The following is a 22,447-nucleotide window of genomic DNA, read 5'->3' as shown; positions in this document are numbered from 1 at the left end:
ATACATTTTCTTAGTGACTAGAAATTTTATTTTTTTAGCGTTTGGTATAACTTTGGCCCCTTTCTTGTTCACGACGGCGAACGGCATGTATTCTACAAATGGGATAGAGAACGCTTTTGGACGTTTCAGAGCTATCTATAGAGAGTTTACTACTCTCTGGGGAATCCATTGTTTGCAAACGCCAAACACTTACGTAATGCTTAAAATTGAAGACGTTAAATTATGTAAATGAATGTCGTAAATCGCATAAAGCGGACGCTTTCATAGAAAAAAAGTGTACAAAATCAGGTTACAAATTGTGTGCAAAATTGAGGTGTGAAAAATTTGTACGCAAAGAGCAACAAACTTTGATTTTTCAATGTTGTGGGTTGAACGAGCTATAAATTTTGAACTTAATTCCGAAGCTGTTTTACTGAACGGAAAAGGGGTGTTGACACTGTTATTTTTGTTTTATTCGCTCTTTTATATAAAACTGTTATTTTACCGGGTGCATTAACCTTTCCGAACGGTAAGGACTTGTGCGTTTTTTGAAACGGGTGTATTGATATGTTTATTTTGAGTATACACGCTTCCTCTTGCAATAATTTTTAGTGAGCGAACAGATCATTGTTCATTTTGATTTACTGGTATCCAGCAATCAACCACTCTTCCAAGAGGTACACACCATCGTCGCATGCATCGTCCAAGTAAACACCAGCTATGTCTTCCTGAGGCTAGATATTGGATTCTTCGTAAAGGCTGCAATGAACAAAGCAAATGAAGCACATCCACAAAATTTGTAAAATTGTAAAGCCGACCTGACAAAGCAGAAACACAGAAGAAGAAAATCATTTAGGCATTATTCCTAGGAAACTTCGAACAAAAAGTTACAAGTTCGTTCTACGCCTATTTGGTCTACTGGGATAAGCCTCAAGCGGACGACCACTACAGTGGTCTTGCTGTGAACACAAATAACCAGTCCAGTCATACAGCAGTAACAAAACACCCTTTTTGGTCAGAAGTGCAAACGATACACCGCAACGGGATAAAGGAGAGACAAACTCTAAGCGGCACTCATAAAATTGTCACTATGCACGCTGCTTGTTTCCGTGCGCGAAAACAATAGCAAAATCAAAGCGCTAACCCGAGAATGCCTGATTGGTTTGATTGACTGTAGGGTTTAACGGGCCGACGCCACGTAGGAGATAGGGTGCGCCGTAGTGGAGGGCTCCGGATTAAGTTTGACCACCTGAGGATTTTTAACGTGCGCCGAAATCTCCTACAAATGAACTTTTTTGCTTTTGCCTCCATCAGAAAGGCATAAAATGTTAGGCCGTGGCGGTGTGTCATAGCATATCTTTGCGATGTAATTTGTCTAAGCCGACAACAAAATTACCTTGGACCACATTGAAAGCACATTCACCGAAAGTTTTGTTCGGAAAACTAATCTCGCTTCCAACATCGTTTTTTTTTATTTTGGGGTTTTTCCCAAGTTACTGCTGCCACTTATTTAAGGTCTGTTCTGAAGAAAGGAAAATGCAAAATGGCCATGAGGTGGAAGCTTTCTATGCTATAGAAAGCCGTAGAAAATTGACACTATCGTTGTATTCTATTATAGCGGGCCTCATTGGGCGCATATTTTGTTGGCGCATTAAAACCGACGTTGTTATTTTTATGGAGCACCTTCTATTATTTAAGAAAGGTTGCAGCTTTGAAATAAACCCTTTGGCGCTGCTATTTCAACGGCAATTACAAAATAATACTTATAAGAAGCGTCGGCACGTGCCGCTAAAAGATTTCAGTGCCCTTCCACTCTTTGAATAAGGATGGCATTGCCTTTTGCGCCGTGAAGCATGGCCATAGAGAAATAACTTTATTTTCAGGCAAGTTTGCTTAGTAACAGAGGTGGCCTCCCGTCCGAAAAAGGTTGGCGGCCACGCTACCGGCTCGGTCAATCATACGTAGCTGCACCCAGCGCGTCCTCCTACGGCTCGATGCTACAGATTGGGGAGATGGGTTGAGAAGACTGGCCACATGGTGAAGGTGAGGGTGTCAAGGGAGCCACAGAGGGACAGTTAGGCGGAATTAAACAAAGAGGGATGTATCTTGGGGGGTGGGGAGTGTACGACTGACGCGGAAGTTGGTCTGGAGGGGTCTCCATAGCGCCCGGAGCGTTGGTAATAAATGTGTGTCCAAGGGAGATGGCGGCTGTGGGCGAGACGGTGATGCTCCGTGAGTATTTCGCATGACAGCATCCGACCGCGCGCCGACCGAGCACCGTAGTAGGCCGCCTCGGGGGAGTATGATTACAGAAACCGGCTCCAAATATGGTGTTATTGAGTGAACAGTGAAGTTGTAAACGTTACAGAATTACCGTCTGCTGTCAGTAAATGGCCATATAGGCAGAGAGTTGGGTTACAGAAAACGGTGTTAACTGTTGCTTTACCGGAACTTGATTGTAAGGTTTACCGCGCCGACGCAACGCAGGCGATGAGGCACGCCGTAGTGTAGGTCTCCGGATTAATTTTGACTACGTGGGGATCATTACGTGTGCTGAAATCTCGTACACACGGGCGTTCTTGCTTTTCGCCTCGATCACAAAAGCGGCCGCCGCGGCCGGGAGTCGAACGCGCGTCCCTGTGCTCAGCAGCACAAGGCCTTAGCCACTGATCCACACGGCGAGTGTTTTACCGGAACTATCAGGAAAAAAATGATAGCACACTTAGCCTCGAAGATGACTCTAACATTGCGCACTAAAACTCCGCTGGTCTTCCTTCATCAGAGGGTGGAGGGGCACCGAATCTTCTTAACGCGCGTGTTGAAGCATTAGCTAATTATTATTTTCTAATTGCTATCGAAATAACAGCACCAAAAGGTTTAATTCAAATCTGCAACATTTTTTTAAATTATCGAAGGTGCTTGATAAAAATAGCAACGTCGGTTTTAATGCAACAACAAAATATGCGCCCTGTGAGGCCCGCTATAATAGAATAAAACAAGTGTGTCAATTTGCTACGACGTTCTATAGCACAAAAAACTTCCACAGCATGGACATTTGGTATTTTTCTTTTTTCCGAACATGCCTGAACTAAGTGGCAACAGTAACTTGGGAGAAACCCAAAATTTAAAAAAAAGTAATGTCGGCAGCGAGATTTTTTTCTAAACCAAAATTTCTGTGCATTTGCTTTCTATGTTGTACAAGGTAATTTTGTGGCGGGCTTACAATAAATTGTATCGCAAAGACATTGTATGGCAAACCGCAGCGGCCTACAATTTTACGCCGCCCTATACACGGTGCAACAAGGCACGTTTCTGAGCGCGCGCAGCTTCGTACAGCTGAACAGCGGCAGTTTCGGTCGCTGCTGATGCCTGCGAGCGGCAATTAAACCAGCGCCCCTCTATAGCCCAGCACTGCCTTTTGAAAACAGCCACGCCCCGTGTGACACACCAGCAGAGCGGCGATTAAACTTATCAGGTAGGGCGGCTGGGCCACGCGAACCCACTCTTAGACCGGGTCTCATTGGTTCCCGTCGGTGCCTATACGTGGCGCAGCCATGCAGTTCGGCCAGCGCTCCCGTGCTCCGTTTACTTCTGCTCGGACCTGTACATGGTAAGAATCTTAAGGTTTCCTTCTTTCGACATGTAATCGTAGTATTAACGCAAATTTTGTTCTATTCCAGCATAGCACTTAGGAATGTGTTAGTACTGGACACTTGAGGACTTTCTGAGAGAGACTTCCATGGCATTCATTCTTTTTTGATAATGGCATACATGACCACGTTCAAGCACCCAGATATTTTATTCTAAATTATAAGAAAATTTAGCACCTTTGCTGCTCCCTGAACGATTATTGCGCCTACTGTTACCTACATGGTAGCAAATTTTTATCTCTCTAAATACTGTTATGTTTCGGAGGTTAACGAATCCTAGTGTGTGCTTTTGGGAGAAAAGGGGCATTGAAATAGGAAGGCTTTGTTGTTTAAGGATCCCAATGAGTGGCTTCAGCCGTGTATATCAATATGTGGAACCTTATTTATACTTGCGTAAAGTGCAGTTTAGTTTAGTATCTTATAAATGTTGAGTGCGGGTAGCTATCAAAACCACGCATAGCTTCTGTTATAAATTTTATTAGGTACGAGAGCTTCATGAACTCTTCATTACTTCATTTTAAAATAACGTGTTTTATAAATTTCCTTCTGTTTTCCAGAGCACTAAAATAATGGTCTTTATTTCACTGAAGGAGCAGCACCCTAACTAATGAAAGCTTCTTGTTAGCGTGGCTTACATTCTGGAGCCTCACGCTGCTGTGAACTTTTTATTGCATGCGTTTTACTTACATTTAAAATGTTGCCCTTCCCACTGTACCGGAGGAATGAACCCAAAATTATACAGAAGATTCAAATCGTTGAATCCAAGGGTAGATGTATACCTGAACGCCTCTAGGTCTTTATTACTAGCAGGGGGGATGGTTGAATACAGGCAAAATAAATAGAAATTAGTCCTAAAACAGACAAAGAAACATAAGAGCCGTCGAAGACATAATGGGGTGTTAAAACGCAGTTCATAGGAAATCTTTTGGCTCAGTATCTCGTTTCATTCGCTAAGGTGTGGCTTGCGATACTCACTATAAAGTCCGCGGCAAAGGATGCAGCTCATAACCCGCTGTTTCATGGACGCAATATCTAGGGCTTCGTTTATGCAGCCATTTACATTTTGCTTACAGATAAAATCTAATGCAAAATTTCTAATTAAAGAGCAGCACCGTGGATGCCCCTCAACAATAAAAGTAGTCTCACAATGTTGTCCCTATTTGGTAAACTCTGCTGAAATTCGTAAGCTAGAAAAAATATAGTTTAAAGGCGGAATCTGTCTCCTCATTTTCCTGCATCATATTGACAAAACGTAGAATTGCTGCTGTCAATAAATGAGGGTGGGGTTGTACGTCTTTATGTGGAGGGGGCCCTTAGAGACTATGCACCATATATGCGGAGCATTACGGTCGGAAGCTTTGGCCGGCTAATAAAAATGCGTCGCGTGGGCACATACAAACAAAAAATGAATGGCGTAAATGATGGTAATGAAGTTGATGCCATGATGATGTGGATAAGCTTTCCACATCTTCAAAACCCACTGATGATATCAGTTGCCGTGTATGAAGATGATTTTAATGGTACCCCGTTTATTTGTAACCTTTTCGTATTTGAGACGTAGTGCGATGCGAGAGCATCGTGGTCCCGTGATGCTGGAAATTTCTCTATGCTAACCTGTGCTGCAACAAACATTGGTGTTTTTGTTTTCTCCTGAGTTGTATCTGTGTCCCCCTTAGTACCATCACTGGTAGGTTTTAAGTGCTGCAAGTGGGAGTGAAGTTATACAGACAAAGTTTTCTGTACACAATCCCCAAATCTACTCAGCCGTTATCTTTTTTTTTGCCAAATTAGGATAAGCGTGTTTGACTACAATTCACACGTGTATTTCATAGAGCTTTTTGCAATAGGCAGAGCAACCTTTTTTAATCCGACAAGACAGAAGGCTTGTGGGACATTGCATAATTCTGTCCGCTACTAGATTTCCGCAGTAAGTCTTAATGGCACCGCTACATGTACTAAATGTTGAGCGGAATTTCCGGGGTTCATGCTCAGTGCACAAAAAGACGTTCCAAGAGAAAGTGGAGCTGGATTGGAAGAAACTAAGAAACGCCAATCGGGGCTCTCTTTCGTTACAGCTACTGCGAGTTCTGAACAAGTATGGTAGCGGTCAGAAGTGTCGAGTACCATCCCCCTGATGGAGTAATCACGGAATAGTCTGACTGATGTAGAAGAATGTGGCGGTAGCTCTGGCAGGGGCAGCATGGACTACATGTCCGTCAGGGTGACTGTGTTCCTGTACTAACTCGACAGCGCTGAAACACACCGGTTGGCTGTGTCTCTGTAGGATACAGTTGAAAATTGACTGTTTCCGGTGTGGTTCGGGAAAGGTGGGCTCTTTACGACCTTTAGGGGAAATATTTCTTTCTCTTTTTTTTAATGTACGACAATAACGAGAACATCCAGACAGGGAAGCGTTGCAATTGGGATAGATTAGTACCGAGATCTGGCAGTTTCCGTAAAGACGACAGCATTCTTCCGGTTTCTGGCCTATATATTGGCACGTCGAAGTGGTTGCGGGTGCAATTGCTCTGATTTCTGAAGTAACGGTCCCACTTCGAAAGGTATGAGCGCCCACAGCAGCTATGGAAAGCAGCTTCGCTATCTGAGAAAGCTTAGGGCTACCATAAATAAAACTATCAGTTATGTGTTGCGTAAATTTTCATGTCATATCCCATTTTTACCATGAAAATACTGGCTACTACTGGTTCCTTCAGCTGCTTTAATAAGTTTGTTTCATTGTTTACTTTTGCTTTATAGATAATACGGTTTGGCGTATAAAAGTTTACGATGCAGCTGTATATCGTCAGGAGGGAGGGTATTTCCTTTTGTGTAGACAGATTTTGTCTCATTTTCCCTCTTGACGTCGATGATGGGGTCAATTGACACGGGTCTCTTGGCAATATATTGTTTGCCCAATATGCTTGCAATGCATTTTGCCATGAAGAATTATTATTGATCATGGTGGTTGACAAGTAGGCACAGTAATCGCTTAGAAATACCTGGAAATATGTGCCAAGTCATCGAGTAGTTTGGTTCGACAACGTTGTCAAATCGGTCAGTGTTTGTGTAATTAAAAAGATGATGTGGCATATTATGGGAATACAAAAAACGTGTATGTAGCCCACTGACTTCAAGCTAATGGCCAATATGTTCTCGGAGCGACCTGCGTGGGAGATAGATAGGAAGCTTATCCACCCGAGCCTGGGTAAACCTCAGACGACCAGTTCGTGATGTCTTCTGGTCAACCTGTGATCGCGTCGTCACAGCCTATGTTTGGGCATAAAGGTGCGCCGGGTCACCTCTTACAGGCTTCATAATTCGTCATGGTGCCCTCTTCATGGCGAACGCTGACTGCGGTCATGCTTTCTTGCTGCTATCTGGACCGTCTATACAAAACATGGAGGAGGCATGACCCCTTTGATACACCAGGGCGGCTGGTCACGAAATATGATGTCTTATTTACATGTCTTTTTGTGCTTCTGGGCGTACCGCCAATAGGTCGGCACTTCGAAAATAAGCCGTCTCAAGCGAATGAAAACAATGAAGAGAAAATGATGAACCATGGATAACGTTTTCAGTGGGGGTGTGTGTAGTGGTCTTATGCTCCTGTTTTGTACGGCACATTTCTGTACAGCACTTGTGTAGCAGTACGGCGCCTAAGAATGATGAATACTGTTTAAAGCGTGCATTTTTGGTACACAACCTTGAACGTTAACCTCACTCGCATTGAACCACTTTACAAAGTATTACAGGGCTGGCGTAGGAGTCAATATTTATGGGTGGGCTTTTCTCTTTAAAGCCGCTGTACAGGTTAGAAGATTTGCAAGGAAAAGAAAATTACCAACATTTCTTATACTCTGCGTTTAAGGGGATATTATCTTGAAATATTCTCAAAACTTGCGGAAGTTTTGATAACCGCCATCAAACTATATTTCCTCAACTGCAGTTAGGGTAGTTCGTGTCGGTGTGTACCCAGACGGTTACGACTAGTCGGTGAATTCTGACCGCTATACTCGCCGATCAAGCTGGAACTGAAGCTGTGGTGCCAGTATTTGACTTGTCTCAATACAGGCTATTACGCCAAGCGTGTCTGCGTATTTAATATGTGTGGGTTGCCACCGTACCTTTACTACTGTAACGTTTGCTTCAGCTCAAACATTTACTCAATATCCTCGTTGGAAACAGAAAGATCATCGAGTTAATACAGCTCTAATGTGCAGTCTGTCTTTGTATTTTTTATTAGATTGTGACGGACATTATGAATAATCATATCAGCATCGGCTAGATCGAGGTTACGTACGGTGCGCAGTGACTTGATCGTAAAAATTCAGGACCGTATTTGAGAGTTGTGAAGCCCTGGCGCTCACAGCCGTTGGTTTGGACGGTTTTCGCAACAGCATGCGGTATACTTAAAGCTTTGTTAGCGGGATAAATATGTAAGAAGGTAGAACGAGCGACCATGTGAGCGATCAAAACTTTCAATGGCGATAAAATACACGGGCATGGAATGCATGGTAATTCTGGTTTATTCATTGACTGATTTGCGGTTTAACGTTCAGTAGCTACACATGCGCCATCAGACGTGCGGTAGGAAAAGGCTCCGGACGATTTATGACGTTACCGGAATCTTTAACGTGCACCGAACTCTCGACGCACAGGCGTATCTGCTATTCGCCAAAGCCACTTCTTTTGCGACTATACAAAAAATGCTGATAACAAAAAACATTCTAAACGTTGAGGGGATCTTTTAGAGCTAGGGACTATTCTGCACTTCATTTCAGTATTTTGGTAAGACGATTCTCACTAAGCCCCAGCGGCAGCGAGCCATATCTGAAACGCGGAGATTTTTGGCAAATGAGTGCTAATTTAAAGGCCCCTATGTATAAAGAAAATATTTCCATTTAGGCAGTCATGACGGATTGTGAAGTCAACAAATTCTATTGCGGAAAACGTATACTCCACAAAATGTAAACAAAGATAAAACACACAAAAATGTAGAAGCTGAGGCGCCCACTGCAGTTACAAAGATGAACAGGGCGCCGAGTTTTGTGTACCCGTAATAATCAGGGCATCCTTTTTTTGAGAAATATTCAGGCATGCTCAGAATATTGTCGACCAGAAATGAACCAGTTTGGTTAGCCGGAAGTGGGTCGCGGTCTTTTTCTATACGCAAGATTGCCCGGCACAGTAAACTTCCAAAAGAAAAACTGGCCCGTCGCTGTCAGCAAGGGACAGGATAACGCTTTTAGGTCTGACGCTTGGACGAGAACGTACTAGAACAATTCACTAAGAATTGCTCACGCCTATATACACAAAAAACCGCACATAAACATATGTAACGGCATAATCTAAAACAACATTACAGTTGATCCCGTTACCCGCTCTAATTTTTGTATGGACATACACTAGTGTAACAAGGTTTCAAATACATTTCGCCAGCAAAACGAAGGCGCATGGGAAAATAAGGCTCTCTTACAATTTTTCAAGAGGCCTGCAATGCAGCCAGGTCTTTTTTATAGCTAGTATAGGTGAGGTAGTATAGTATAGTATAGGTCTTTTTTATAGCTAGGTGAGCTAGTCAATAAGCCGAGCCAGAGCTTTTCATTCTGTTTATTTTGGGAACCTAAATGCCATAATTCCGTTTCGGAGCTAGTTTCCCCAAATACTTCCATTTGAAACCAATAAAAAGTGCTAAAGAGACGGCTCTTCTTGCTTAGCATATACGTCATTGGTACTTACAATGAGGCAGTGTGCTCCATTTTCCATATCGTACCTCTCCCGTCCGCATTTCATCGAGCATTTGTACAGCAGCTGATGAGAAAGGCAAGACCACCACTGCTAGGTTTTACTAAGAAAGTACATAGCCCTATTAAGAAATAAACTAGTCGGCGAATGTTTTCAGAGAACGCCTTTTTACTCGCATTAAGTTCTTGATCGATGAACGAAATGAAATAACGGCAGAGCAAAATAAGTTATGCAATCTTTCCCGCCATTGCGAACCAGTAATGCTCACTTACAATGTTTCACTTTTCCTTGAGCAACACATGCCTAGGAATCCCATACAAGCGAAAGCCTCGATTTTCTTATAGATCTAAAATATTTGGTGAATTTAAAGCTGCATTGTTATGTGTTGAGCGGTTCCTAAAATATCTCGCTTTTCACAATGTATTGCAACGAATTCACAAGAAACGCCTTTTAAACATAAAACCGGTCAGCAGTAAATATGAGGCATAAATATCTGACTGCTAAAAGTTATGATACCTTTATACACGGCATAAAACACTCATCATTGTCGATTTGAAGAGTATGCCCGTTTGTACAAGTAACGAATACAAGAATTTTACGACAAAATACCAGTGCCATTTTTGTCCTTCGTAAATCGCCCGGAACAAGCATAATATCTGTATTGATTTGCGCTACAAGAAAATAAATGTCGCAGTGAAATTATTTGCCATATTTTATTTCTTGACACTGCAGCAAATAGTATTACTTAAAAAAATGTCGATCTGAATTGTCACAGTCTCTTAGAAAAAGAAAACATGGGCAGTACTACTGAAGAGAGGCATAACGTAATAAATTGTCTTTTTTTCTACATACCGCTTAAAGAATAAGCATTAAAAAGGTCACGTATTTTACGGGGAACAACCTGTTTTCAATAAATGATATTCGTAGCGCAATTATTGCAAACCCTACAATACAGAAGGCTTTCTAGTTAATCTAGACACTTCCTGAATAGCTTTGAATATTATCGTCTTTTATTCTTTCTATTTTCTAAGCCCAGCTCTTGTGGTGCTAGAATCCTGATCAGATCCCTAGAAGAGAAGCTACTCTAAAGTTGTTTACTGTAGGTTTTTATTTTGTGCAAAATATTGTTCTGTAAAAAAAAACTTCACCGCCGTATTTAGGTCCCTCGCACACGGTGCTGCTAGTTGAGTCGTTAATTTTGTACCACCTGTGCACACACGTGTCCTTCTTGTTTTTTCAAAACTGATATCTCCAATTTTTGTGTTTTATTTCTAAATAAACAACGCCAGTACTCGTGCGCGGCGGCTACATTGTACTGTATCATCTTTTTGTAATCCAACCTTCTGTTTTGCTGGAGAAGTTTTATCAAGAAGTCACTTTCTCAGTGACACAAAAACTCTGCAACGCCTCCAGAGGAAAAACATTTTTTACTCAAATTCCCTTCAACCCGCCTGCAGGCATACGTGCAGTGGTTGTCCATTAGAATCAAATCACGGCTAAATTCTTACGTACGTTAGCATTGTTGCTAAATCAGAAGCGTGATATACGTTCAGGCATAAAGACAAAAACTGCCTTTTACTAAATACAATAGTTAAACAGTTTACAATAGTTAAAAGTACACTATTGACGCCCGACATGTGGCTATAATATTATATAATGTTCTTAATCCGCTGGCATGGTTCCTCTAGTTAAATCTGACCTCACAAAATCTGGACGTCATGAGTGGCCAAGCAGATTTCTACACTAAAGGTGACGTAGTCGCCGGCGGGACAACGTAGCAGAGAATCGTACGTTCCTCATGTTAGATAAGGACAAGGATTGTTAGAAATAGTTTGTTAATATTCCGAAAAGCCACTGATGATGGAACTGAAAAATAGGATGCCGATCCTGATCCCCAGTGGCATAAAAACACAAACGCGCATATGCACGGGTCTCTTGGCAATATATTTTTTGCCCAATATGCTTGCAATGCATTTTGCCATGAAGAATTATTATTGATCATGGTGGTTGACAAGTAGACCCAGTAATCTCTTAGAAATACATGGAAATATGTGCCAAATCATCGAGTAGTTCGGTTCGACAACGTTGTCAAATCGGTCAGTGTTGGTGTCTGCGCAGAAGCGCAACTATATCGGCGCTTGAACGGGAGAAGGAATAGATTTGATAATACCAGCTACAGCTTCGACCTCCCACCCGTCGAAATTTTCATTTTAATAAAAAGTTCTAAAAGGCTCAATTTTTTCAACTTCCAGTCTTTATAATTTATATTTTTTTCATACCTTGCGTGTACTTACCTTGTAAAGATGTGTGAAGAGAGATGCAGACGTTTTCCGAGGACAGCTATTTGTGTGTGACATCGCGCAAAACAGCAGCTCTGTGCTATTTTAATTTGTTGTAGCTGGCATACATTTTAGAAAACATAGTCAAGGTATTTAGGTTGGAAGCATGATTGTAACTTGGAATTAAAGTTTTACTTATTGGAGGACAGTGATAACGACGCAAGTATGAAGCCTATGGGTGTGTGATACATTCAGTATTGGGCAGCAGAAGATATGCTGGCCCTCGGCAAAGACGGGTGTTTTGTTTCCCCTTTTCAGTAGAAGAACTTCGGCTGCGAGGTTATATTTTAAACAGGGGGTATAACAAAAAATTGAACGGCACTGAGCTCAATACCACTAGTTGAATATTAGCTGCGTTTTGAAAAAAGTGGAAAGAAAACGGCTGGCTGCGGGAAGAGATGCTCTTTTCTGGAAGCTACACAGGAAGGGAGGACACTGTATCTCTGGGCCAACAAACAGTTTGACTTCAACAGCTACATCCATTTTGGCTGTTTCCACTACATTGTCTCAGTCTTTTTTGTTTTAAATATGTAATTCTTTATGAAAAGGTTGCCGCTACCATTTACACCAATGAAAGGTAAACACGCTAATCCCGCACAATTCTATTGTGGTTTCAATAACAACTTGTCAAAACGTATGGTACCTTCGCCGAATACGAGCAAATGCTTAAAAACGATGTCATTGTCGCTGTTGCAGCGTATGTATACGTAGAGGACTTCGGAAATAATTCAAAAAGAGAAAACGTTTACTTTCAGTCAAGGGGTTTCGAAGTTCAGATTTGGCTGTTGTAGTTTTCTCAAGGTTGCCAATTAGTTTTCAAACGTACGGCGCCGCATTCTTAGGGCACATTTTTCTGTGGAAAAGGCAGACGCTCATGTGTGCAAAAGCTGCAACATTCTGGGGCACACTTGCGGGACACATGGTTAAGCCGGACCTCGCTTTCACTATTAGATAAAGACTTGTTCTCTGGCCACAACGTCCCTTATTTCAGGACAATTTTATTTTAGCGAAGAATGGGCTTCGTAATGTGAGTTGTTCATTTATGAAAAAGTAGCAATTTGTTCTGTGTCGGCCGACGTAAACTACAAAACCCAGGATATTTGGGTATACTCGAAGCTTTCGCAAAACAGGTTTTCATTACTTCACAAGCTCTAGAACAGAAAAAATAGTTAAACAAGGCTTTTATGTCTATCTCACCCGCATTTCTGAGCAAAAATTTTTGGTCACCGGCACCAAGGTTTTGCCAATTTTATTACACTGCCCGTGGAAGGATTTCGGGTTAGGAGGGAGTTGTCAAGATGCGATGTGGTGACATAAAGTGGGCAAGGGATCTGCGCTTGTTGTAAAGCTATATGGTACTTTCCCATGATTGAACCACGCATAAAAAATAGTGATACCAACCGGTCCGTATCTTGTCATGAGCGTGTCCAAACACGTCGGTCCGGACAAACCATATCCCGAAAAAATACCTGCAAACGAGAGTAGCAGTTTTTTATGTGTATTTTTAGTAGAAAAAATATATTGGAATAGAAAATTTGTTTTTATCCGGCCGCTCAAAGCCAAGTCTCTCGTCTGAAGTACTCAGTCTTTTTCGTTCACAATAATTCAAAAAAGTGAGTACTTTTTTTTTCAGATATGTGTAGCTTGCTGCAATAGATATTTTGAGTACTATTTATGTATTTTGAGGCTGTGATGATTGACTTCCCCGGGCTGCGGAAAAGAAACACTAGCAGACGACGGAGACGAACCGGTGGTCGAAGTTGCAAAAGAAGAAGGCCGCCGGGAGCACGAAGGGCAAGAAGTACGAGCGGAAAATGGGCTGGCGGAGCTAGCGGCCACACAGAGCTGGAGGAACCTGCGCAAAGATTGCGCTCTGGAAAAGGTTCGAGCTCAAGCCAGGAGCATGCTTGCGTCGATTACATGGAACCGTCCAGGAGTGGTTCCGGAGAACCCGCCGCTCCCACCCGTGTGCCTGTTTCCCGGTGGCCTGTTCCCGAGGCGTGTTCGGAGCCATGGTTTGAGGACAAGGCTTAGGCCGGCCGGGCACGAGTTCGCCCGTCAACGTTCCGAGCTGCGGTCACTGCATCTCAACCGCCGCAAAGGAGAAACTGTCCCGCCAGGTTTTTGGTGCACCGACACGCTCCAGCAATATATCTCAGCACCCTCCACCAACAAGGCTTCACACCGACATCACCCCGCCGCAGCGTTGAGTCGGCTGGAACATGAGTTTCTCGCCTCGTTTTCTTTTCCATCCGAACTCTTGTTCGGACTTGTTTGTGTCATTTTTTTCCATCGCGTGGCGTGTGTACTACAGTTTGTTGCAGTTTAGGTCCTCAGTCTCTTTTCCGAGTAGTTGTTTGTCCGCATCAGAATATCTTTTTTCTTTTTTTTCATTCACAAGCAGTGGCGTCACTTTTTGTTGCTTTCCCGCCGCGGGTCAGACGCCCGCCTACTTAACACGCGTCCTCACAATTTCTGGCGTCCGCGACAGAAAAGTGTGACCTCTAATTCCATCTTTAGAGCTAAGCAGGCATGTGGGTGTGACAAGCAAGGATGGATCGCGAAAATGTGACGTCCACTGGCCAAGAACTAGGATTGTCAGGTCCAGCTCTGAAAGAACGGATCGGTGAGGAACGCAAACAAAGAAGGGATCAGTTCGCGACTAAATGCGAGGCGGCTAAAGAAGTCGAAAAGATAACCCAGAAAACCGAGTGCGAGACTACAGCTCGCAATTAGGTTCAACGGGCCCTATTATAAATATTAAAACAAACCAGACACTTCTGGAGAGGTTCAGGTACCCCGAGGAGGGCTACCGCTGATAGTTTAGAGAGTCTAAGCCGCACAGTACGAATACAGGGCGTAAGTGTGCTGGCAGCCTTCTCGGCTACTTTGACAACCGGCCGGAGATGGCCACAACGGAGCAGTCGTGCTCCGCGCTCCGAGAGGCCACAACAGAGCAGTCGTGCTCCGCGCTCCGAGACAAAACAGGGCCGAACAATTCCTCAACAGCTGTCAAAAGAGATTAACCGTTTTTTGAAAGAATGGGTGGCAATAACCTCAACGATCTACCCGAAACCACCGACAACTACCATGAAGCTCAAGGTCTCATCAATGTTGAAAGATGCTGAGAGGAGGCGAGCAGAAAGCTACCTAGACTTTTCAGGGCTCAGGATCAACAGGATAGCAACCCAAGGCATTAATGCTTATTGTGCAATCAGCAGGGCCATCGTCCAGCTGACTGTTGGGCGAAGTTTCCGAGTTCAGGCCAGCTCGGCAAGAAGAATGTTTTCTGGCTAAGGAGCCGCCAGCTCGGACACTCGGCTGTATCTCGCTCAAGCTAGCCCGAGAAGATGGTACAAGCGGCAAGCTTATTGTTTGGGTTCAAGAATTTCCCATTGGAAGCGTAGAACAAAAGTCCACGACGCTAGGCTACGCCAGAGTCTCGGAAAGGCAACCCGCCTACAGCATAGCTGGAGCGGATGCCGAGAACTGCAGGAAGTCTTGAAAGGCTACTTGTTACCGTCTTAGGCGACACTGGCTGTAACGAGGTTATTGTAAAACGCTCTCTCGTTGCGGACACCAAGCTGACAAAAGGCACGAGCACCATCCACCTGTTAGATCGAACATGTCTGTCCTTGCCCGAGGCAGACGTGGAAATCGATTCTCCTTTTTTCTCAGGCCCCCTACTAGGCGCTTCCATGAAGGACCTTCTCAACGATGTTATCATTAGAAACATAGAGGATGCTTGCGATGTTACTACACAGGGCACTACCTTGAACATCCGAGAAGAGGATCCGCTCGAAAGGAACCGATAAGTTTAAGCACGGAACATGGATCAGGCAGTGTCCCAGAAGAGCATCGTGGTCGGAACCTGCCGTCTTTTTTGCCAGCTGTAGCACGATTGAACACCCATATGCGCTAACGCAGCAAAAAGCGAGGCTCCAAGAAAAACGCCGAACGTACCTGCTGTTGCTGACAGCCCCTCTAGGGTCACCACTGCTAACTTATGTGCGCTACTACATCAAGACCCTTCGCTCCGAAAGTTCTCCCATGAGACCGGTAGAAAGAGGATACTTAGCCCAGCTGTGATCGAGTTCCTGGAGACTAACGGCGTTCTGTATTGACAATATCGATTGCCTTCTAGAAAAGGAAGAAAACTTGTCATTGCAGACGAACTACGAGGCATCGTCTTGGAAAAGGCTCATTAAAGAACCCTGAGCGGTCACAAGGGTGTCAATCGAACCATCAATTGAGTATGCAAGGTGTTCTACTGGCCTGCGACGCAGTCTGACACTGCCCACTTCGTAAGTTTTTTTAATTTCGTAAAGTATTGGGAAATCTGTCAGCGGGTCGCGCCTAAACAGCGAGTTGTGACTGGGACCATGGCGGAGATCGAGGCATATTGGCGTGTTGCCATCGCTCTGCTCGTCGACCTCTTCTCCATCGCCGGGAACAGAAGACCATCTAAAAGTTCAAGATGCCACAATCACCCAGCGACGAAGTTAAGGGTGTGACTTTTCCTCTAACTGCGGGGCTATTACCGCTTCTTAGTGCCAATTCGTCCTACATTTCCCCACCATTCTGCTTGAGTACGAGGCAGCGATAGCGCTTGTCGAGCGATTCAGGAAACTATTACTAACACTCAACCAGTTTCTTTCTAGAGTGGCTAGAACACATTAGTTCCCTTCCAGACCGTGAGGCATATTCACAGCCACGGACGTCTTTGCGGCTTCACAATGATACAATAGGCGGAGCAGGTTAAACGTGTTCTCTGTAGGGGTGGTTACCGGTGTCACGTCTCTGCGGAGTACGAATGCAGTGTTTTGTTTTGTTTTTCTGTGTACTTACGCTCCATCGGAGATTCGTTATCACAATTCTGTAAATACTACACAACTCACTGTGTCCTGGGCTGTAAAACTGCAGAACTTTCCTCGGAGAACTGCGCCACGTGGTTTTGTCTGCGAACATGGTCTACCGAGTTTTGCCCGAGACCAACCCCTCTGGATGGGGGATAAATGTGATGACTGGCATCCTCTGGCTGCGAAAAAGAAGGCTATGGTATACGACACAGACGAACCGGCAGCCGAAGATGAGAAAGAAGACCACCGGGAGCACGCAGGGCGAGAAGGATGAGCGGAGAATGGCCTGTGGAGCTTACGGCCAGACAGCTCTGGAGAAACGGGCGCAAAGATTGCGCTTGGAAAGCGCTTCGAGCTCAATCCAGAGCCCTGCTTGCGTCGAGGACCGGGAGCAGTCTAGGGGCTGTCCAGGAGGTACCGCCGCTGCCATCCAGGTGGCTGTTTCCCCGTGGGCCTGTTCCCGAGGCGTGTTCGCAGCCAAGGTTCGGAGACGAGGCCTAGGCCGCCCGGGCACTATCGCGCGCGTGGGCGTTCGGCGTTGCGACCACTGGTTCTGAACCGGCGCCACGGAGAAAGTGTCCCACCACATTTTCGTCCGCTAACACGCTCATCCGACAGATCTCAACACGCTCCACCGATGCGGCGTCAACAAGCTTCACTGATGTCACCCCGCGCAGCGTCGAGCCGACTTCAACGTGTACGTGTTGCCTCGTTTTCTTTTTTTGGAGCTCTTGTTACACTTGTGTGTGTTTTTTTGTTTCCTTCGCGTTGCGTGTGGGCTGCAGTTTGTTGCAGTTTGGGTCCCCAGTCTCTCCTCCGGGTGTTTGTGTGCCGCATTAGAATATATGTTTTTTATTATTCACAAGCCGTGGCGCTACTTTTCGCAGCTCTTCCTGCGCAGGTGACACAACCGACTGCTTAACACGCGCCCTCACAAAGGCAATGGTTTCTCTAGCATGTGCAGCTAAATACCACTTTAAGGTTCTGGTATTCTTGCCTGCATGGTATTTTGCATCCGCATTTTGTCGAAAGGAGAGTTTCGAAATATGCATTCCGGCTGAAATATAAGCACGGAACGTTCCGCAGAAGTAAATGTTGCACAACGTGCACAGAAACTTGTTTTGCAGAAAAACGACATGAATGAGATAAGTTATGCCTAGGGCAAAGGATTCAATGCCGCAGTAGTTACAGTATTTAAAACTAAAATAAAGTGAAACTCCACAGAACATTCCTTACGTTCAAAAGTTGCAAAAACGTAGATCTTACCTGAAAATGTCCATCCATTTGACCCTAACAAAAGAAGAAATATTTCAAATCTACGACACACAGGAATGTATGCAATATTTTATTCCCCTACCAGGGGATTACAAAGTGATTTAAATGTATTCACACATTTGTGAAAGCATTCTTCAAAAATGCGGTAACGCATTTTTCTCTCTAAATGGTCTATCCGTTCCTTCACGTTTATGACCGCCTTTCACAAACTAGCTCTCGCATTCGCAAGCTAACTATTGCAAGGGCAATAATTTTGCTTTTTGTCATTCTTTATACCACAGGTGCCACGCATGGTCCAGCCGTCTTTGATCGCGGTCATTTACCTACGTTGTTATCATTCCGCAGCATGTGGGTGAAAACAATTCTTCAGCGCGGTTTTCCGGGAGAAAATACGTAATTACAAGTTTAAATTGTAACCTCAAGTATTCTAGAGCCCTACACAACTCTTATGGTTGAGCGTCACAGAGAAAAAACTGAAGAATTAGCTCCAAAGATGACTTGAGCATGGTATTTTGTAGAAAAAATAGCTTTAGATAGTACCCACTTCCCGTAATCTGCAAGTTCAGTGGTAAGAAAAGAAAGATTTTACCATTCATTTCTCACAATTGAAATTTGTTCAGCTTTCCTCGTTCGTTATCTCTCCGTACCTAATGTCCCTGATAATTTTTATAACTGTGCTTTTTATGGCTTATGATCTGTCGACATTTTTGTGAACAAATCAAAACTCAGAATGCTGGACGTGTTTACTAACCTCGAGGCGTTCTGTACCGCTTGACGTGAAGGTGTGAGCGTTTCATCGTTTCTTTTACATTCGTCTAGATATTCCCACACATCCATATTCGCCCTATAGATGGGTCTCAATCAGCCGATGTGATTGAGTGCAGATTGTTTAATAGCCTCTATGGATGAATGCTGTAGTAAGTCTGCTTGTATTTACAATTCACGACACCTGCTATATTAGAAAGGTATATTGGCTTCACATGCTCTTGAACTTTACGCAGGATTTTCAATAATTATGCGCATGCTGTGTTGCTACACAATTTCTGCCATGCACAAAAAACATTGGACATAGAGAAACATGAAACCGAGTAGTTAACAAACAAAGACGCAGTGAGAATAAGACCATGAACAAGTCACTCAACGGGGCAAATAGCCAAACTGCTGACGGTACAACGTGCCAGCCGGCGGCGCGAAAAAGAAGACGGAACGCCAAAGAAAAACGACCACCCTCTTTGGTGCCTCCCTATAAACCCCTCTTTTTTTGATGGCAGCACTTTCACTTAATCCCTATTTGTTGGCCGGCACGAAACGTCTTTGAAATCCTGCCTACTTTATCTATAGCGAACTTCCCTGCCCACACACCAACAACACTGACAAGGTGAGTGAGCACTCGACAAACGTGACTGGTTCTCTCAAACAGCCCTGATGCAGAGCTTCCACAACTCTCTCTCCCCTACAGCAAGACATTCATGTTTCATCAAAAGCATAGTCCCCCTGAGAACACAGACATCATGTGCTCACCGCAATTGGCGATTCACGCGTTGTTGCCGGTGCACCACTTGAAGACTACTGATCATGGAGCTTCACCTAGCCGGAGTTCACTATTCACACTATGCAATCTGCCCTGATGAGGCAACGTGACTGCACGATGCAACTCTAGTCTAGAGGTGACTGTAATGAAACGTTTCGGTGGCAGCCTGCAGAATCTGTCCCTCTTGGCCATTTTTCATGTTGGTGCCAGACTACGTCACTAACATGGTTTTAAATTGACGAAAGCCAGATGTGCAGCTGATAATGTGTTTACAGAAAAATTGAGTCTAGCCTTTGGGGAAAATCAAACTGTTTTTTTTTTCAAAAGTCCGAATAGACGTTCGCTTTTATTACTCTAACTTTAATTTATTAAAGACCCCACAGGGGGGTGTACATAAGTGGGGGGAGGGTTTAAAACAGTTACAAAAGCCACATGTTTTCATTGCAGATAGATGGACATACTTTGAATAAAACCTGGTGGATAGGTGATTGAAACAGTGTCGTGGGGAAGGCCAGTTCATCCTCAGGCGGGGCGCAAAAAATTGATGCATTGAGAAAATGAAAAAGGGAAATTCAGAACTCTATAAGCTAGATGTGTTTGAACTGAATTGTATGAACAACCAAGTTTGCACTCCTTTTTTCTACATTTTGCAAACTGAGAGGTCAGGAAAGTCTGCCTAGGTGGGAGAAAATGTCAATACTTCCACATTTTTTAGTTAGAAGCGAATGGTTTTTAAGCCCCAAGACATTTTGCGCGTGAAATTATTTGCAACCATTTGAAGCGCACCCGCGCATACGGAGCAGTAAACACCCAGAGTACAGGTGTCTATACTCACACAGGCGAAGGTAACCGTGGTAGTACGAGGGTCACTGAAGGGATGATCTGAATGAAGCACCACCTGATAACCGTTTTGGCACGCTAAGTTGAATATTGATTTTTTTTCAGTGCAACAGTCATCCATTGCAATAGATATAACTAACCATATGACTTGCCAAAAAAACCTCCAGCAAACTCTCGGGATGTGAAAAATAAAGAAAACAAGAAGAAACATAACGAAACAAAGTTACCAAAGTAGAGCCTCATTCTCTGGTGTCTTCTTGTTTACGTTTTACACATTTCTGGTTGGACTCCTCGGAATGCAAGGCATGCTATGATCAGAAGACTGCTGTTCCGCTTTTGAATAATTTTTGTGTTTGTTGTGAATCTGAGGAGCATTTGGTGTTGTACATACCTTAGGTATGGGCGGAATGTTTTTAATCTGCATAGATTCCAGCAATTGCGGTATCCAAAAGACGTGATGTGTAGGCAGATTTGTCTCCCAAACTGTCAACACACAGATTCCATCTAACATAACTTCCGGAACACCCAATCTTCAAATAAATATGTGTTATATACACCTTAGGCTTCAATCTTTACGTCCAGTTACAGTACAACTCCGATTATACTACCTTTTTGTCAGTGCGAAAAAGCGACGGAAACGGAGGGTGTCATAAAACTTGAACAACGACATTTACTCCAAAAAATAAAGTTTCGTTTGACGGTATTGAAAAAAGTTCAATGTACACTACGAAATAATGCTTTGTAGGGCAAGATTAAACGAAGTAAACGCGAAAATATTATTGTGGTGCAGGTGCCTATCCCGCTGTTTTAAAACAAACCTGGTACGGCAGGCCACTGCCGTGACCCACTCAAGCCTGTGAAGTATTACACAGGGCAAACACGATCACGTAAACACAACTGGAAGCCTGCACCTGTCAGCGCAACCTTCTTGGCGATACACTGCGCAGTGGGAAAAACGAACACCTGTACACTGCCCCTGTGAGTTCTGCGCAACAAGAGGACACGGCTCGCAGGAGAGGAGCAAGCGATTGTGCAGAGTAGCTCGAGGACAGAAACACTGAAAATGAGACGGAGAATAAAGGTCTGCTGGAGAGAACCGATTAGCGCGCGGCAATTCGCGCAAATAGGGCCCGCAGCACATTCATTTCGTCTGCCGGTTGGTTGCGCACTTCGCGTAGGTCGTCAGATGGCGCGGGGCAGGCATGGACAGCGGCGGTTTTTCGAGGTTTATCACGCACTGTTTTGGAGCCGACTTTGCCGGGACTCGACTAGCTCGTCTTTAAACTCCGGTTATTGTTAAACCCGAAAACATATAACTGAGGTTCTACAGTATCTCCAAGTTCTCCGAATGTTTTTTTATATGCAGTGGGGTTATTAAGAAATATCTTTTTGCCTGGAAATAATGTGCTGCAATGCCCAGTTCACAGCAAAATATTAAGGTATTTTGCCACACTGACTGAAGGACGTACAGATGAAGATCTCATGGCAGTTTTTTATTTCAAAGCATAACCTTTATACCCAGTTTACGTAATATTATATGGTATATTTTCCGCTTCAACTACTTTTTTATGATCTCTGACGAAGCGCGCCACTGCAAACAAGGTTCAAACACACCATTTGAGCCACATGTTACGACGCCATTACCATGGGCTTGCTTCTTCGGTGAAGCTGAGATTCAATTGAGCTACATGACACGCGACAACCATGCATTGCCACTTGCACCGTAAATATTTTGCGAATATGTAAAGCTCTTTTTTACACCTTTGGAAAGATAACAGATCCTTCAGCAGAGATAGTGGTGACGTCAAAATTAAAGCGAATATTGTAAAGTTGTCACCCAATGCCATGTGATGTTTTTTTTTTTCACTTTTTAGATCAATACACTATTTCCCACACGTACACAATACGAGTGACCCCGCAATTTACGAAATTTAGAGAATACCTTACAGCTTAGTACACATTGCAATAAAAGCCGAACACGGCTTTTTATTAGAGATTTGCACTTACCAACAGCAAAGAGTGCAGATATCGGAAGCGCCAAGTGTATGAGTGATGCCTTCATGTTGCTTGGGTGATCGTCTGTTTTGGAATCGTAATTTAAGGAGCTTACACGTTTTGTCTACTAAGCTACTAAGCTATAGGGAGCCTTGGTTGACTTTGGCTACTTACGTCTTTCTCCTTGTTGTATTAATTTCAGAATATTGGTTTGTTCGGCTGCAGCTGTTTTAT

At 43.8% G+C, this 22,447-nt stretch overlaps 1 protein-coding gene across 6 annotated transcripts; it reads right to left on the bottom strand.

The window, feature by feature from the left end:
• Window positions 1–523: 523 nt before the first annotated feature.
• Window positions 524–22,418, bottom strand: LOC144138910 (uncharacterized). 6 transcript variants are annotated; one of them, XR_013316002.1, is made up of 6 exons: window positions 22,226–22,418; window positions 17,839–17,862; window positions 13,111–13,182; window positions 11,669–11,772; window positions 9,369–9,440; window positions 524–738 (listed from the first exon to the last, which is right to left on the bottom strand). XR_013316002.1 is itself a non-coding variant. In XM_077671427.1 (5 exons), the coding sequence occupies exons 2-5, from the start codon at window positions 17,850–17,852 to the stop codon at window positions 698–700; spliced, it is 195 nt and encodes a 64-aa protein (XP_077527553.1). In that variant the 5' UTR covers window positions 17,853–17,862; window positions 22,226–22,413; the 3' UTR covers window positions 524–697. The 6 variants fall into 6 exon arrangements, 4 of the variants coding, with proteins under 4 accessions (XP_077527553.1, XP_077527550.1, XP_077527551.1 ...); XR_013316001.1 differs by lacking the exon at window positions 11,669–11,772 and adding an exon at window positions 3,428–3,580 and having other exon boundaries at window positions 13,115–13,182; window positions 22,226–22,417; XM_077671427.1 differs by lacking the exon at window positions 11,669–11,772 and having other exon boundaries at window positions 13,115–13,182; window positions 22,226–22,413.
• Window positions 22,419–22,447: the final 29 nt, after the last annotated feature.

Source organism: Haemaphysalis longicornis, unplaced genomic scaffold (assembly GCF_048455015.1).
Source record: "Haemaphysalis longicornis isolate Haplotype H1 unplaced genomic scaffold, Haemaphysalis longicornis Haplotype H1 scaffold_5, whole genome shotgun sequence".
Lineage (NCBI taxonomy): Eukaryota > Metazoa > Arthropoda > Arachnida > Ixodida > Ixodidae > Haemaphysalis > Haemaphysalis longicornis.
The sequence above is the reverse complement of the archived record's forward strand: the minus strand, read 5'-3'. Positions and strand labels throughout refer to the sequence as shown.

What these genes read in the sequence shown, in the direction of transcription:
- LOC144138910 (XM_077671424.1), bottom strand. Translation starts at nt 22,280, where the DNA reads ATGAAGGCATCACTCATACACTTGGCGCTTCCGATATCTGCACTCTTT. An exon ending in ATCTGCACTCTTTGCTGTTG is followed by an intron (nt 17,863 to 22,225) that starts GTAAGTGCAAAT and finishes TTCTTTTGTTAG; the next exon opens with GGTCAAATGGATGGACATTT. An exon ending in AAATGGATGGACATTTTCAG is followed by an intron (nt 13,183 to 17,838) that starts GTAAGATCTACG and finishes TCTCGTTTGCAG; the next exon opens with GTATTTTTTCGGGATATGGT.